General features: G+C 55.2%; 1 protein-coding gene across 1 annotated transcript; it reads left to right on the top strand.

Annotated features, from left to right (window-relative positions):
* The first annotated feature begins 251 nt into the window (after window positions 1–251).
* On the top strand, window positions 252–17,655 carry SPATA3 (spermatogenesis associated 3). Its single transcript, XM_036237748.1, is given in 4 exon segments — window positions 252–1,278; window positions 8,390–8,564; window positions 10,601–10,744; window positions 15,321–17,655. Coding segments are annotated over 3 exon segments (1,308 nt in total). The 3' UTR covers window positions 10,707–10,744; window positions 15,321–17,655.
* Window positions 17,656–17,947: the final 292 nt, after the last annotated feature.

Raw genomic sequence — 17,947 nt, 5'->3', positions numbered from 1 at the left:
ACTCTGGCTTCCGGCTTTTGGATCACCCAGAAGGCAGCGGGCTAAGCCTGGGTAACACCTGCCTCCCAGGCTGCAGCCAGCTGGGACCAGCATCCTTGATTTTCACTGCTGGTCAGATGTTCCACGCATTCAGGTCCACTGCTTTTTAAAGGCCCTGGTCCCACAAAAGCCCATTTTACTTGGAGGCTTGGGCATAATGGTCCATCCATAGGATAAAAGGGTTTGCCCTTTTGACACCGAAGACGCGCAAAATGATGGAGAAACACCACAGACGCCGGACGGCAGCACGCATCAGCAACTTGCCCGAGTTGGAAGATTTCTGAAGAATAGTGGGAGGGGAGCCTTGGTCGCGACAGGAAGAGGTAGGGCACAGGGGTATTGTGACATGCTCCGGGGAAGGGCAGCTTTTCCCATGTCCGACAGAGGCCTGGGCCCAGAGGTACAAGGGGCCGGGATCAGATATGGAGCCTGGGGACCAGCCCTCCGGGGCCCCGCGGGATGGGGAGGCCGAGCCGCAGCAACAGGCTCCAGCCCGGGCCATCGAGGGCCACGGCCAGGTGCTGATACTGAGCGAGTTCTGGAAGCGTGATGAGTGCGCCCTGACCCTGCAGGACATTCTGGAGCAGACCCCGATAAACCGGCCCACCGGGCCTTCATCCATCCGAGCCACAAGCGGCCACAGCAGCTCCAGCGACTCCTCCAGGCGGCGGCCCAAGCGCTCCAGCGACAGCCCCTCCGACAGCGCCGACTGTCCGGCCGCCAAATCCAAGCGCTCCACCCGGCAGTGGCCGCGCGGCAAGCACAAGGCTGAGAAACCGCGCGAGCGCGAGCAGGAGGCGGCGGCCGCGCAGCCAGACTCCGCGGGGGCGGAGGACGCGGCGCCGCCAGCCCGGGACCCGCCGCAGCCGCCGGCGCCGCGCGAGCCGGGCGCGCGGCTGCTGCTCGTGCTGTGCCGCGCGTCCGCGCTGCGCTCGCAGCTGCCGCGGCTGCAGCTGCTCCTGCAGCAGGTGCGCGCGCGCCACCGCTGCCCGCCCGCGGCGCTCGTCGGCATCGTGGTGCAGCCGCTGCGCGACGAGGAGGCCGAGGCGCGCCGCCGCATGGAGGCCCTGCTCCGCGGCGTCTTCGCGGCGCGCCGCCCCGCCGTGGAGGTGCACACCGCCGTGTTCAGCCCCTGTCGCCCCGAGGGCATCCTGGACTTCCAGCGCGCCGCCGGCCAAGCGCCCAAGGTCGCGACACGGGCCTGCGTCCCCGTAGTGGATCAAGGGACTCAGACGGATGGTGAGGAGCCCGAAGGCGAGGGGTGGGAGCGCCAGCGGCCGCGGGCATCCCCCCCGTGGGGAACTTTATGTACGGAGGGAGGCCTGACTCTGCTGGTCCCAGGAGCAGACAAGTCCCTGATGTCACGGTCCCTCGCCTAGTGCCTCCGCTTACTTAGTTTGGGGGTGAAGATGAACCAGATTTCTTGCCCCAGGTCTGCTCACTGGGTCAGTCTCAGGTCAAAAGCGTTCGAATTAACTTAATTTGTAAAGTTACCCTTCCCACCCACCCAACCCACCCGTTGTCCCCTTGCTCACGCCTCAGAATCAGGCTTCTGTAAGGTACAAATTTGAGACTTCGCAGGCCCAGGGCCCGCCCCCTCCTCTCCGCGTCCAAGCTTGGTTCCTCAGGCTCCGCCTCCAAGGGAACCATAATAATAATAAAAGCACGCCGATTGTGAGCCAGGCACTGTTCTAACAGTTTTTTCACGTCTAATCCTCACGACAGCTCTCTCGGGAAGGCTCTGCTTCAGAGTGGCTGGCCTGGCTGCAGAATTCTCATGTACAGCCCCTGAGGCCGTTTCTACCCTGTGGCCCCAGGGACTTAGTCTCTGGGTCTAAGGGTCCAGACCAGAGGGCTCTTAAATGAGCACCAAGTGCCTTCTGTCTGTAGAAGCACCCCCATACCCCCCCCCCCCCCCGCAGTGGTGGGGATGAAGGAAGTGCTGGGGTCGGGGAGGGTCCAAAGCCTCAGTTACTCCAGACTCTGCCACCCTCCCCCACTGGCGACCAGAACAAGTTGTCTCCTTCGTGGACTGGTTGCCCTCGTGACTGGTAGGGCCGACAGCCGGGTGGGGTCTGAGGGTACCATCCAGCTCTAAGATGGATAAATGTCGACATGCTTGTTCTGGGGGCCCAGGACACATCCAGAGGGCCAGACCACCAGGGACCTTCTGGTCGGTACCTTAGGCTTATTATTCTCGCTTTCCTAAATAGTCCGTGAGATGTTTCCATAGCCGCCATGCCTGGTTAGGAAAGCCCCTCGGCTATGGGCCGTTCCATCGGTCATCCTCAGCCAAGGCCAGAAAACTCCTCCAGTCCACCCTGGACAGCAACTCCTTAGCCGCGCAGTCTCTGCAATGCCTTGTCCGGCATCGCCCACGCCGACCCTTGCTTCCACAGCTTCCCGCTTTCTCTGTCTTCATACCCTCGCCTTCAAGGAACCTGCGTCGAGCCCTTTCTCTGGACTTCGGCCCTTTGCATCTCCACGCCTGGGAGTGGGGAATGAGAAAGAAGACGAGGGGAGAGGTCACTCAAATGCCATGCAGAATGGGGTCTGGGCCCAGAGAGGGAGAGACGGCTTCTAGTCGGGGATTCAAAGAAAGGCTTTATGAGGCCATGGGTCCACGTGAGATGGATCATGATGATGGGAAGAGGTCTGAGAGAGAGGGAGAGGGGCTTGAGGGTGGGGGGTGGGGGAAGGGCTTCTATGAATACAGGAAAGTGAGGCGTGTTCACCAGACCTCTGCTGCTCATGGTTGGCTAGAGCTAGACATGGATAGCTTTAAGGTGGTCGATAAGCCTGGGACAGTGAGCTGTGTGTGGATATTTAGGTCGACACAACTTGAAAGGAGAGGTAGTTGCTACTGGCATCTCGTGGGCAGAGGCCAGGGATGCTGCTAACCTTCCTACGATGCACAGGACGGCCAAGAGTTATCGGACTTAAAACGTCATTAGAGCTGAGGCTGAGCAAGCCTGATTTAAACCAGGTTGAAGCCTTCCGTCAAAAGCCCATTGGTGCCTGGAAATCTAATTTCGCAGACATAAGCGCCTTAGGAGATGTTGACCCGCCTGCTAAACCTGACCAGGTTCCTGCCTGGGTCCCCGTCTTGATTCTAAAGTAAGTGCCCACGGGAATCGTTGCTCTTGACTTCAGGGACTTACCACCTTCCGGTAGCCTCACCCCACCTCTCACCCCACCCCCGGCCGCCGCCCGGAACCTCCACACGCTGAGGTGCAACTGAATTCCATCCAACTTTATCAATCTAGCTTTCTAGATCTGAGCTTCCTTTCACTTCTGGTCCTTCGCGCCTTTTTCCCCTTCCATCCTCTCACTCCAGAGATGCTTTAATTCATTGACTTCAGGGCCTGTGTAAGTATCTGATTCCCTACTGCTTTCCAGAGTCTTGAAAAGAGGGAGCCTGTGACAGGCATCTAGCCCATCCATGCTGCCGGCCAGCTGTGTGGCTTTGGAAAGGTGATTTACCTTTGAAGCTCAGTGTCTCCTCTGCAAAGAGAACCAGCAAGGTCTTTTCATGCTCTAGAATCCCTAAGGTACTTCCTGTCATTGCATAGTTCGCATCAGGCCTGGCCTCGTGTAGTCGTTCTTCCTAGCCAAGTGTGCCCTAAATCTGATCCTAGAGCAGGAGTGTCACCCCTAGACAGAGGGGTTAACAGTAGGATACTCACCCGGCTTTGTGCTGCGTTAAACTAAGTAGCGTCTTCTAATGTGGACACATTTTATGTTGTAGTCAAAACCTGAAGATTAAGGCTGTCTTTTAAAAACGCTGTTTTCTCTCCCATCCTAAAAGGAAAAATCGCATTGTTAATTTCGAGAAAGATTCATCGCCCCCTAACTGGCCTGATGAGTTGGGGTTTGAGAAGTCGTCTATCGTGGGTAGCGTGATGAGTTTGAGAGAGGTGTGGTTTTCCAAACAGCTGTTATGATTTTAGGGAAATTCTTTTGCCAAATGCAAGGGTTCTTATCAAAGTTGGGGATCCCTCCCCCAGCCCCTTCCGCATTCGGGGAGGGCAGGCTTTGGAAGACAGGGGAGCTGCTCTATGTAAAATAATCTGGGGGAGACAGCCGAGACGGTTGGGGGCCCTGGGCTTTCTGTGGATCCACAGATCTTTAGTAAAGTTACCTACGAATCACAGAATGTATGGTGAAGTAGTTTTTTTTTTTGGGGGGGGGGGTTGGTGGGGTTTTTGGTATGTGGAAACCGGTGACAGAGCTGAGCGTCACAGCCGGGGTGTCTTAGAGCAAACTGATAGCACGCGGGGACCCAGGGACACACCAGCAAAGTGCCTGAAGAAGACATTCCAGTCGCAAAATCGTGGGGTTCCAGGTTGTCACAGGCCCCAGGGCCAGGCTTAACCCAGGCCCACGAGGGGTCCAGCAGCTGCCCTCTGCCCATCCCAGTAGCCAGAGAGGAGAGAGGACAGCAGGCTGGCGTCAGCAGAGAAGACTGTCCCCAGCGCACTGCCATAGGACCACCTGGCTTTTGTGACCTCATAGGAGGGGTGTGGATGACTTTTCTTTGTGGGGCCTGGGAGCAGCCGGAGACCAGAGCCTTCCCCAGGGTAGGGGCAGACGGCCCCTCCAGGAGGGAGCCAGGACATCAGGCAGCTCCATGTAGTTCCACGTTTAGATCGGGAGGGCCCACCATGAAGAAGGGCAAAAGGAAGAAGACAGAGGCCAGACGCCGTGGCTCCAACTCGCAGCATGGTAGCTCTGAATCCACCTCTGCATCCACCCCTCAGCAGCCCAGCTGTGCACCCGCCCCTCAGCAGCCCAGCTCTGCACCCGCCCCTCAGCAGACCACCTCTGCACCCGCCCCTCAGCAGCCCAGCTCTGCACCCGCCCCTCAGCAGCCCAGCTCTGCATCCACCTCTCAGGAGCCCAGCTCCGGATCCACCCCACAGTCGCCTGAGTCCCAGACTCTCCCACGTCCTGAAAGCAGCCAGTCGGCTCGGGGCCTGCCGTGTCAGAAGCCTGGCACAAAACCGTCCCCAGGAGCCAAGAAAACAGGTGGGCAGGCTTTTAACTCAATAGTTCTAGACTCTCTGCTGCCAGAGTCCCAGGGTGACCCCGGAAGCCGGTTCTTACAGAGTGGTGATGCATGGTCAATGTGTGTTTTCTGGAGCTGTGCTTGTGGAGGGTGAGGATTTTGGCTTTGTCTTTATTCAAGAGACCAGGATTCCTGGGGTTTGTAATGCCTCGCCATGCTGAGTCTCACTGAAAAGGGCAGTCACCGGTATATATTAACACTTAGCGTGGCTCAGTGATAATATTAGCTCGTTAGGGATCAGAAGTGCCACGTGGCTGCACAAAAATGAAAACCAAGGATGCATTAATAGAATTATATGGTTTAGGACAAGGAAGGTGGTCATACTGCTTTATTCTGGCCTCATCAGGCTTTGCCTGTGTGCTGTAAAGGATACCTGCTGTCTGGTCCACAGAAGAAAGTCCAGGTTGTCGTGGGATGAGAGGAGTAGGGGGAGGCAAGGGCCATTTGGTGTGTGAGATTTGGTTAAAGGAACTGGAGGAAATCTGTCAGGTGGAGAACGTGAGTAGGCGTGTTCCATGTTGTCCTCAGTTGTCTAAGGGCCCAGGCTTGCCAGGTAAAACAAAGGACACCCGGTTAAATTTGAATTTCAGATAAACGACAAATCATTTTTAAGTTTTTTAGTGTAAGTGTGTCCCACATATTTCATGGGCGTCCTGTATTTTTGTGTGCTAAATCTGGCAACCTTACCATGGGAGGAGATACTATCGACAGGCAGATTTTTAATTTTTTCATTAAAAAAAACCCTCCAACGATTAGCTCTGTCCGACAATGGAATGGCTGTCTGGGAAAAGGGGTCCCCTATCTTCTTGGGGAACCAGAGTCCGAATGAGCATTGGATTGTGGAGAGGGAATTCAAGAGGGATTCAGGTGAACTGGTTAACACTACCACTCCTAATAATGGCGATAGCTAACTCTTATCACCAACATTTACTACATACCCAGCATTCGGGTCAGCCGTCTAGGTTAATTTTCTCACTTAACAATCCCGTGAAGGGCATATTAGTATCATCGTCTTCGTTCTATAGATGGGAAAACTGAAGCCCAAAGAGATCAAACAGTTCTCTCTCAAGCAGGTGCTGGTAGCGCTGAGCGGGGAACCTCAGTCTAACTCGCTCCGGAATCCTCGCTCTTAACTGCAGCCCTGACCTTCCAATCCCAAGAGATCTGGTGGTCTCCCCTGGAGGAAAAACACCTTTCTCTGAGCTTCTCCTGGATCTGCCCCGGGGCCAGTGGCCGTGGCTGTGTTGGCCCTGAGCAGGCCACACTCCCCAGGCCACAGAGTATCCCTCTGGGACGGTGTGGACCTGAGTGAGAGCTGTGAGTGAAACATGATATCTAAGGGATTGCCACGACACCGTATTTCTGTGACTGGGAATCAATCTGTTCTTAACATATAGAAATGGTTTCGGCTGTTATACTGTAAATTGTGTGTATTATGATCATCATCTACTGAGCTACACGTACCTGGACTATGGCCTTCGGAACAGCTATCTTGTAGGGTGCACGGCTATTCCCAAATCTTTTCGTGACTCGCCCCGGGAGAGTTCTGCTTGGTAAGGAGGCAAAGCAGGAAATGGCGGTGGCTCGTCAGTGGTTATCGTGGACGCCTACTCTCCTTCTACCGAAGGACTTTTCTCTCTTTGGGGAGGAATGTTGGAGATAAGGGATGAGGGCCTTTAAATAAAGGCTCCGGCTTTCTAAAATCCACATAGTTAGCGTGCAGAAAATATTGTCGCTCTAGGAAGTACGAGTCTTCCACCAGAACGACTATGATCAAAAGACGGACAGTAACAAGTGTCGGTGAGGCCGTGGAGAGACCGGAACCTTCACACGCTGCCAGAGAGAATGTGAAACAGTGCCCTGCTGCGGGAGAGTATGGCAGTTCCTCAAAGGGATAGACAAGAGGGACCAGAGGACCCGGCAGCTCCACCCCTGGGTACATACCCAGGAGAATTAAAAACGTACGTCCACGCGAAGACGTGTACGCGAATGTTCACGGCAGCGTTACTCACTATAGCCAAAAAGTGGAAACAAGTCCACGTCCATCGACTGGCGAATGGGTAAACATCACCCGCCACCGTGCGATGACACACGATTCGGCGATGAACAGAGATGATGTGCCGACACCTGCCACGGCACGGACGAAGCTCAGACACGTTGGGCTAAGTGAAAGAAGCCAGGCCCCCCAAAAGCCCACACGCGATACGATTCTGTTCGCGAAAGGTCCAGAAGAGGCAAATCTATTGCCAGGCACTGCGGGGAGCGGGGAGCAGGCAGCGAATGCTAAGGAGTCAACCGAGTCCCTTCTGGAGGAAACGGAAGTATTCTGGAATCGGGTAGTGAGGATGGTTGCGCATCTTTGCGAATATACTAAAAACCACTGAACGCGTTAAAGGGGTGAATCTTATGATGTGGAAATGATATGTTCATTTTTTTTTAAATTCACTAAAAAAAAGAAAAGAAGTAAGTCTTGCCGTTAGAATCTCTTCCTTCCCCAGTTCAGGAAAAGCGCCCATCGTGGGCAGGTCTCAGCGGGTAGTGTCCTGAGTCCGCCGAGGGTGATCGCCGGCTTCGTGGAGCTTTGGCTGGACGATTGTGTGGCTCCGTGAAGAGGCCCAGACGGAAGAAGCCTCACGAAGAGGGCGTTCTGCCTGCAGAAGTCCTCTCGTGCCACAGCAGAGCCACCTCCACGTCCTGTTGGGACCCACAACTCGGGAGGACGGAAGTGGAGACAGGCCTGGGGAAGTCTTTCGAGGCCTGTAAACTGGAGCAGCAGCTGTCTTCCGCATGAGTCCGTGAACCCCAGAAGAAGGACACGTGGGTGCAGGAATCGGTGCCACCTCTCTCGGGGCGGGCCGTCGGCTGCTGCCGCCACGTCCTGCGAGGTCTGCCGAGAGCACCGTGCTGGGAGGGAGGGAGAAGTCCCGGGCGGAGGCCCGCTTCGCCAGTCTGCTTGCTAGGAGGCCGCACGCACGTCCTTACATCCTTTGAGCCTCAGTTTTCTCACCTGTCAACACAAGACTAGCGGCATAGCTCTTCACGGGGATTGTTCTAGCCGTGAGATGGATGGCGATGATGTGAAGTATGGCGCCTCCACGGGCGTTAGCTGTCACGTCATTATTATTTTGATGCTGATTCCCGGGTAGCACCGGGTCTGTAGAACGACCAGTTTCACACAGTTAGTTTCTCTCCTGGGTCTTCCGGGCTCCCCCGCCGCCCCACCCCGCCCCGGCCCCCTGGAGGCAGCCTGTCCCTCATGCGTCTCCTTTTCTGTCCACCCAGGGCCTCTGACTCGGGCAAGCCCGCACCCCTACTGCTCCTGCACCACTTGCCCTGGCAGCTCTGCTTGCTGGCGTCGTCTGGGCCTGTGCCACAGCCGCATCTTCGATGTCCTTCTGCCTCGGGCCTGGCCGACCATGCCCGGGAGAGGATTCCCAAACCTCCTCACCTTCTACAGGTTCTGGCTCGTGGGGCTGGACCCTCGGGGCGCTCGGGTCCCATGGCCGGGCTTTGTCCTGACCAGACCGTATTAGCAGTCGTGTGGACTCTCCCTTGGGGAGTCCAAGGCCAAAAGCCAAGGCCCTCCCTCTGGGCGGCCCTGTCCTGGGGTTGGCCGCCAGCCCCTTCCGACCTGACACGCCCCACGGGGGACCCGTCTTCATAAAGAGGTGCTGATTTTCTTCCTTAATCGGAAATTTCTTCTTCGGGGGGGCCACTTTTCTTTTCCCCTTAGGCACCCCCTCTTCCTTGGAGTACAAGCCCTCACAGCCGTTCATAAATTCCACGTCACTCAGAAGCTCTGTAATTAAATGGTCTGTTTGGCTAGTTGGCCGCTGGCCCATACCATAGCTGGGAGCTTGAGTTCCTATCTGCATATGAATTTCCCCGGAATTTAGTGACGGATACTGATTGTAACTCACAGGTGCTCCTGGTGATAGCCTGACCTCCGCCCCTTCCGAGGGTCTCAGGCCATTCTAGCAGCCCCCACAGGGGACATTGCCCCCATGCAACGTATCTGCTTCCTCTTCCATGAAACCACCGGGGGAAACCTGGGTTGCCACCTTTACATGGGAAGACCTCTGTCACTGTGCTGAAGCTGTTACCCCACTTTTCCAGGGGTGCGAGGGCTGACAGAGGGGCCTCTGCCCGCCCCCTACCTCTGGGCCCAAAACGGCCCCACCTGCACTCAAGGGAAGTGGCCTTCCACGTGGGCCTCTCCAACCCCCAACCCAGGAGCAGAGCCAGCCCCCCATCCTCCATCTTCCTCCTGCTCCTCGTCCCAGCCCCTCCCTCGCCAGATCCCCTCCCTGTCCATCCTTGAAAAGCGCTCGCTCTCAGATATACGGAGAGAAACAAACAGATACCCAGGCGTGTTGAGAGAACATGCCCAGAGCTAGAAAATACTCTACAGCCTGGTAAGTCCCATCCAGGAGGGGCCTGCCCACCACTCTCCGTTAGCAGCCGTCCTCCTAAAACACTTGGTATTTCTACCCATCTCGTGCCAAGTCGTGCCACAGATTCGTGCCAGTAGGAAAACTTCCTCTCTGCATAGGCTACTAGACACTATGGCGGAAACCAGAACAGGGAACTTGACCCTTAAAAACTGCACAGCCTGCACGGTAAGCTGTGACATGTGCATTTAGAAGCCAAGATGCGAGCCAGAGGTGATCCATGTCCTCCAGGGCATGTTCAGAGAGCCGTAGGAAAGGAGGTGCTCGCTCTTAAGAGGGGGTCCAGGAAGACTCTCATCCCAATCATATCTGAGTCCAGAAGGACCTGAGGAGTCTCTGTGGCTTATTTTAAAGGGAGAGCATTCCAGGGGAAAACAAGGCTGAGGATGAGGAAATGGGCAGGAGTCCAGTCCGGCCCAGGGAAGACACAGAGTCTTAATTCTGTTCAAATTTTAGCACCTGCTCCCATAAGCTTCCCATTTTCTCAGTGGAGTGAAATGTTGGCTCATGCAAATGTAAAATGCACATTCACGTGAAATAAGAATCCCGACTTTAATAGGATTTTCGTCAAAATAGATATCGCATTCCCGAAATCATGTATTTTTATTTTCTCATAATCGTATATTTTCCTTGCCTTTGCGGTGGGTGTAATATGCATTGCCTCAGATTCTCGATCCCCCAAATGGAGCCACATGAGAAAACCTCTCTCACAGGGTTGACGTAAGGCTCGAGGGAACTTTGGGTGTGAGGCGTTTAGCCAAGCACCGGGCACGGAACAGCACGGCCTTCGCTGCCTTTGTGACCTGCTCCCTGGGTGTCTGGGGGAGCTGGCATCCCGGGCCAGCCCATCCTCAGATCCTGGGGGTCTTGCGGTGGGGTTTTAACAAAAGAGGTGGAGGAGTTGTGTCCCCTTGAGAGAGCCAGTATGGGGGAGATGGTTTTCCCTGAAATCCTCAGGGGACCCCACGATTTCCACTTTTCTGTAGACAGGCACTGAAGCCCGACTTCCCCCAACCTGCTGGCTTTCTGCTTTGATTTACAGAAGACCTGCGAGAAAACACACCGTTAATCGAAATGCGCGTGCTCCAAGCTCTCGGGACTGTGGCAGTGGCTCTGGGAGCCCTGGGAGCTGCTTATTACACCATTGAGTCCTTGTGAACAAAGCCCCAGGCTCACGGTCCGGCAGGTATGTGGACTCCCTTCCTGCCCTCTGCCCTTCGCAGAAGTCGTCCTCAGGCCTACTGACTCGCCCTGCAGCACGGGGCTGCTGGGGTGTCTGAACCTTCTCCAAAACGGGGAGGTCTTTACAGGTGGCCCAAGCCCCCTAAGCCTCTCAGCTCGAGAAATGAGTGAGTCCTCCCCAGCCTTGGAGGCTGGCGTGGCTCTCTGGAGCAGCCTTGATAATGCTCTTGGACAACGCTAGACCCATCGGGATTGTCAGAACGGAGTTCCCCAACCCCCCCCCCGCCCCCCCCCCCCCCACTGACCTGCGATAGTTCCTCTAGCCACAAATACCAGACAGGAGGAGATGGGAGAGACGGGAGCCGAGCTTCCTACCCATCGCGGGGCCTTTCCGACGGACTTGCCTCCTGCCCACAAAGCTTTTCCTCTTCCCCAACATTTCAAGTCCTACCTACCCTTCGTGGCCTAGTTCTGTCTCTTCCGGGAAGCCTTTCTCCCTCACTGCACCTCCAGGGACTTCTCCCATCTGTTCAATCACTGTTTTCTCCAGCCTAGTCCATCGGGTATGGTGGGTGGACTTCTTTGTACGTCTGTGGCCTGTTTCCAGAACCACGTTGCAGGATCCTTGAGGCGGAGGGCATACCTCACACGGCCTCTTCCATCCTCCTCCGTCTCAGGCTGGGCTCCCCAAAGCTGAGATTGGGATTTATTGAGAAAAAGGGGAGAGAAGGAGGCGAGAGAGGGCAGGGGAGGGAGCTGGGCAAGGACAGGGTCTCGGCTCAAGTCCAGCCTCAGCCGGACCCCTCAGGAGCTCTGCAGCATGAATTATGCCAGAGAGCTGGTCCTACCTTGAGACAAGAGGGTTGGCTTTTCCAGCTGCTCCGTCATTCAGGCATTGACAGCAGGGGTGGGAGTAGGGAGTACATGTCTTTGTGGTCCCATTTGGCCAAGGACACGTCATCCTTGGGGGAAGCGGGCAGCTCTAAGTCTTTAGTAATCAACATTCACAATTGGAGCTGGACAATGGAAGCCCCAGCCCAGAAAGGGGGATCTGGGCGGGCACCGAGAACACCCACGATTGCCCCATTGTCAAGTCCGCCCACAGTGAATGCCTGACAAGTGATGATGGGGGGCGGTGAGGGGTTAATGGCCCCTTTAAGCCCATCCCCAGACCTCCATCAGCCACAGGAGTGGCCAGGGAATGGCCCGCAGGAGTAGGGTGCTTGGTGGGAGCAGGTGCTCAAAGTGCTTCAAACCTCAGCCTAGAAACTACAGCCCAGGGAGAGCTCAGCGGCTGCCCAGGGCGCTGCTCCCTGATCAAAGGGCATTCGTGGAAGAGTGGAAGCTTCACGAAATGCCATAGCAGTTGAGAGCCTTGATTTCCTCATCTGTACATAGGGAAAATCGTAGTACCTTCCTCTTGAGATTGTTGGGAGGATGAGATAAGTTGCTTAGAGGACGACGGAGCTAGCCGGCTGGCCGGTCTCGTTACCGTTAGCGTCTTGGTGGTGATTGGGAAGACGCTGGCTTTGGGATCAGCGTCCAGGTTCCAGTCTAGACTCCGTGGCCCGGGAGCTGAGTGTTAGGGGTGTGTAATTTAGCTCCCGGGAGAGTTAGCGTCATCTCTAAAGGGGGGTGATAATAACTACCTCCAAGGGTGAAGGCTGTGGGGGTTCCACGAGGGGCTGTGCAGAGGCGCGGGCCCGATCACAGGGCTTGGGTGGACGGTGCTGACTTGCGACATGGACACTGCACCCGAGTTACAGCATTGTGTCCCGGAGACCCCTGACAGCAGGGCCCGCCGGTGTGAGCGTGGGTGGGTTCTGGAGGCGGACCGGCTGCAATGGATTCCTCTTCAACAGCCACTGTCTCAGGGTGGGGGGGTGGGCGGAGGCAAAGTCCAGCACTTGTGAATTGGTAGGTTTCCAAATGCCACCAGGCGTTTTAAGACTTGATTTGAGAAATGGATTATGAGTTGCTGCAAATTTCAGAGAACCTAAGTCAAAATGGCAATTAGGAGATTATCTCACATAACAATATCAGAGGCCCGGGGAGGGATTCTGCAGCTTTCGGCACTGCACCCTCGGCAGAGGGCGGGCTGGTCCCGCTCACGGGCAGACCAGACGGGCGCTGGAGGAGCTTCCAGAATCATGTCCTCACACCCTGACAGCCAGAAGGAAGCCAGAGACGCCGCCTCCGTGTGTCCCTTCTTGAGTTAAGAAACTCTTCCCAGGAGCCCCCTCCCCTGCATACTCGGCCTCCCATTGGGGTGAAAGCCCCTGAATGGGGTCTCATGCCCATTCTTCAGCAAGCTTAATAACGTAGAGCATTGAATTATCATGGCCGGATCAGACCAATATAGATAGATCTGTCCCCACACTTTACCCCCAGGGCTGAGGCTCAAGTCACTTCCCTCCATGATAAGGCTGGGCAAAGGAAGGGGGCAGCCAAACCAAATGGGGTCCCCTGTCAGGGAAGAAGTGAGAGTGGATTGGGGGGAAGCAGCTAGCCAGCAGCACCCACCACAATAGGCAAGTGTGTTCCAGAAGGTGACGTGGTGGCCAGTGCAGGATGACCCTCAATGCACAGACCTGTCGACCTGGAGGCTGGAGATGTGCTTTAGTCACTGAAAGCCACACTGAGGCTGTGCGTGGGGTAGCGGGTGCCTTGTGGGGATGCACTGAGTCATCGTGAGGTTCATAAGCTCAGCTCTTAGAATCCTCCAGAAGGAAAACGGGCAGTTTGGCGTCCTTCTCAATCCAGAGAGTGATGAACCATCTGATGACAGTTTCAAAGCCTATCCTCTGGGAAAAGATAGTTCTAGAATTTTCTTTCCGAAAGTGTAATGAGCCTCTCTCTCTCTCTCTCAACATCACATCAGCTAAAAGCAAGGGGCTGTTTCCCCTCTCCTTTTGGGCATGAATGAATGGAGTAAAAGCTCCCTAGCTTTTAGGGAGTGAGGTTCCGTCTCAGCTGTTGGTGGCCCTGAGGGCAGAGAACGTGCCAACACCGACCGAGCCAAGAGCATGCCAGGCACTTGGCATAAGCGCATTACGGCCTCAAGGGAAAGAACGGTCTCCTGCAGCTGTGTCTGGACGAAAGGGAAAGTGTACACGAGAGCGGAAGGAGTTCAAATTCCAAATAATTAATTTTTCCACCAGAGGATCTTCGCTGCTTAACCCTCGCCCATGAGGTCATAAAACTGGAAAGCCACCAGGATTCTGGGGTCACGGAGCGTCGTGTGATCTAATGGCTTTATCCTTATTTTTCTTACAGATCCAGTTTCCATCAAGGATCTCTCTTGTCCCCAAATAGAACAAAAAAAAAAAAAATTCCGTTTCTTTAATGTATTTTAGCGAGACACAAAAGTTAGATTCGGCAAAGGGGCGGGGGGGGGGCGGGGCTGTGGAGAGGGGGGAGGCCTTGATGACTTTGCAAGCCCAGGTGAACCTGGGTGGGATTGTGCCCTGCGTTCCCACGGTGGGGCGGGGGGCCTCAGAGCTAAGAGGGGGCGACGGTCTCTGCACGCACAGAACAAACTTTCGGATTTTCCCATTCCGGAAGCAGGAATTACACGATCTGATTCAGTACCTGACACGGAACTTGCATCCCGTTGCTGGGAATGGGAGGAATGTGCTGGCTCCTTCCCAGGCCTGCGCCTTGGAGCAGAGCGGCCCTGTGCCCAGGAGCGCTCAGGGACTTGGCTTCATTCAGCTCAGCCGGCGCCCGGGGCGGGGGCGGGGGCAGGAATGGGGGTGTGGGTGGGGTGCAGGAGCAGGGCGAGGCATGGCTCACAGCCTGTGGTGTGTCCCAGTGACTTCGCTATACCCAGCCAGAGCCTGGTAGGTTTTGATATCTAGTTCCTGAGCAGCCCAGGCAGAGATCTTAGTTCAAGGTGATCCCAGGAAACCCCAGGAGGGGGGAGGGGTGTGAAACAGGGCAGGAAGGACAGTCAGGACAGACGCAGGGGCCGCAGAGAGCAGCTGACGTCTAATCCTTCTGGGGCACCGCTGGGGAACGGAACACGCCCCTCAGAGAAATTCCAGGGATGGAGGGGAGAGATTTACAAGCCCGTCCTCTCAGTCATCAGTAAGGGCTGCTGGGAGGGAGGTGATTAATTCCCCCACACTTTTGGCCGTTCTGGAAAGGAAGCCCCAAGCAAAGAAATGCAGATGGCGGAGGTTGGGGTTCCAGAATGCACCAGGAAGCGAAGTAAAAGAGAGAGGGGGTGGAAACAGGTGGGGACACCCTGAACTCAAGGAAGCAAGCGCACAGAGCCATGCCCGTGTGGTCTGCTGCGCCTCTCAGAGCTGGCCAAGCCAGGAACCCGCCGGTCGGCGCTTGGGGAGGCAGCGATCTGGTCATCTGCAACAGCGCAGGTGCGATTGGGCAGGTGAGCCAGGCCAGTAACTGGGAACCTGGAGCCCACCGCCACCCCCCCAACCCTATTCCCAGGGTTTTCTTTCCTAACAGCACTGATAGATTGGGAGAGGGTGCCTTTAAACGAATAAAAGCCCTCTCCCCAGGAAGGACGCTGACGTTCAGATGGAGCGGAGTCACGTTGTGGTTCCGTCCTGCAGGTCAGCATGAAAGGGGCCGGAGATGTGGCCGAGGAGACGGGGACCCACAGGACTCGTCATGAAGAAAGTTTAAAGCTAGAAAGAATACAGTGCAATCACTAAAGCTGCCACTGCTGTGAGTTTGGGGACAGCTTGGCTGAGGCTGGTCCTATAACAGGTCCACATCTTCACCAGGCTGGACTCGGACCTTGGCTCTGAACATGGTCTCCAGACCACAGGTTGGCTGTTTTTGAGAAAGTCAGGTCGGTCCCACTGGAGCAGTCCATCCAAGGGTGGGAGAGGTATACGGGATGAGGGCATTAGGGGCAAAAGGCAGAGCCAAGGATGCCCCATTCTTCTGCAGCTGCCACCCAGCTCACTGGTGCCAGGAGCCTAGAACGAGTTGAAAGCTCCTGAGCTTTTCAGATACGGCCGTGGTCCCCATCCTTTCCACCCTGACCTCCAGAGGACGATCTCCTACTAGCCACGGAGCCCGGTGGGTTACAGACAGAGTGAATAACCAGCATCCAGAGAACTGAACTAACAAATCCAGTCATAGGACTCAGGTGGAATGCCTAAGTGCAGCCTCCTCCATCTCCTGGCCGGGACCCAGGGACAGTGCCATGCAGGGCAGGGCGGTAAACCAGACCTGAGGCCACTGGTAACCCATAGGGGTTACGGCAGCTTTTCACGCTGCTGACACAAGTTCTGACTTCCCTAGTAGACTCAAGAAGACCCTCTGTCCCCAGGCAACTCCTCTATATATACAGGGACAGCATATACATTCATAATATGTTGCTAATATACATTATCACACCTCACACACCCAGTCGCGGAGACTGGGAGCAGGGATTTGAACTGGCAAAGTGCCCCCGTCAACATCCCGAGATGCATTCTTGGCCGAAGCCAGGAGGAACCGAGCCACGAGCTGGCAAAAGGGCTGGTTCTGAGAAGCCTGAGGCACCTCCTTGCGGGGAGTGTAGCATCGTTGGCTGCCAAGAAGGAGAGTGTCCAGGGAAGAGGGCTGGTTGGTCCCATCTGCACGGCTGAAGCAAAGGATCCAGGCTCAGACTCCTCCAGCAGCCTGAGAGCTAAGAAGTTCTAGTCAAGTCTGGGGTGACTGATCCCAGGTAAGGAATATGTCAAATAAATGAGCGAGAAAGCCCATGTCTACTGGAGTCAGGATGAAGGGTCTGGGTTGACCAGTTGACCAGCCCCTACACAGAAGCTGAACCCCTAGGACTGTATTTTTCCTTCATCCCTTTCTTCTCTCTGCCCCACCCCCCGCCCACCCCCACTCTTTTTGCCCCAGGCCTCTCGCCTGCCCACCTCTAATGGTCCAGAGTGAACCGTCTGTACCATGTTCCGAGGACTCCAATTACACCCTGACATTGTGTGGATTGCAGTCTGCTGCAGACGGCACTGGGGTTAGTCCTGTTTTATGGTCCTCTCTTCTTCGGGTGTGGCAGAGGGGGCTTTTAATGTGCTGCTGAGCCATCTTCACGAGGTAAGGTACACGGAGGATTCCCAAGGCTACGGCTGCTCAAAGAGCACTCAGCTCCCAGGAGGCCGCCGGGGGAGCCCCTGGACAGCGCTGACGGAGAAGTGGCATGGAAGACCATTTGCGGTCCATTTTGTACCTTTGGTGATTAGCATTTTGTCCATATTTGGGATGTTGCTTTTTCTGGAAACAACAGCCTTTTTGTTCTGATGGGATTAGGAATTAATTTGTTGTAAGAAACTCCAGCTCCCTTACCCATCTCCATCTTCACTTGGCGAAACCACACCCTGCTTAAATCTAGTTCTCTGTGTCCTGCGCACATGTGCCGTGCAGCTGAACTTGGGGAAGCCCAACCTCAGGAATCTCTCAATTAATGACCTTGAACTCCAAGTGGGCCTCAGCGCTGGCCGGGATTGAATCACACCTCACTTTCCCCAAGACTCTTCTTTCTTCAAACCTCCCACACACAACCCAAGACTTCCAAGACTCAACCCCAAATCTCCCCACCTACCAGCCCCCCTATAATCAATATCCGTACCCCTCCCCCCAAGCAACCATTCGTTTGGTTTCCATCACCGTAGACACGTGGTTTTACCTGCTCTAGAAATCCACGCACGTGGAATCAACCACCATGCACCCTTGTGTCCGGCTTCTTTCACGCAACAAGATGTTTTGAACCTCATTCCTATTCCTGTATGTATCAATAGTTTATTCCTTTTTTTCTTTCTAAGTGATCGTTCCTTGTGTGACCATGTCACACGTGTTTTATCTACTTGCCTGTTAATGGTCATTCAGATCGTTTCTCATCGGGAGATCTTTGAATAAAGTGGTCGTGAATAAGTTTGTAGAATTCTTTTTGCAGACCGGAGTTTTCATGTCTCTTTGGGAAATACCTAGGGAAGGGATTGCCGGACCCTAAAGTGGGCATATGCTTATAGCTTGGTGAGAAGCTGCTGCTCCGGCTTCTAAAGTGGCTGCACCATCTGTCCCTCTGGCACCAGACTGTGAGGGCGACAGACATGCCGCACGATCTGACCATCTCGAACGTGTCTCTCCACTGCAAAACAAAACGAAACCTCTAATGACCTAATGACAGAAAATGTGACGATATTAAGGAATTATGGTAAACTTTTAGGCGTGGAAATGA

This window comes from Rousettus aegyptiacus, unplaced genomic scaffold, assembly GCF_014176215.1.
Source record: "Rousettus aegyptiacus isolate mRouAeg1 unplaced genomic scaffold, mRouAeg1.p scaffold_m13_p_2, whole genome shotgun sequence".
Taxonomy (NCBI): Eukaryota; Metazoa; Chordata; class Mammalia; order Chiroptera; family Pteropodidae; genus Rousettus; species Rousettus aegyptiacus.
Note: the sequence above shows the minus strand (reverse complement) of the source record. Positions and strands in the feature narration are given on the sequence as shown.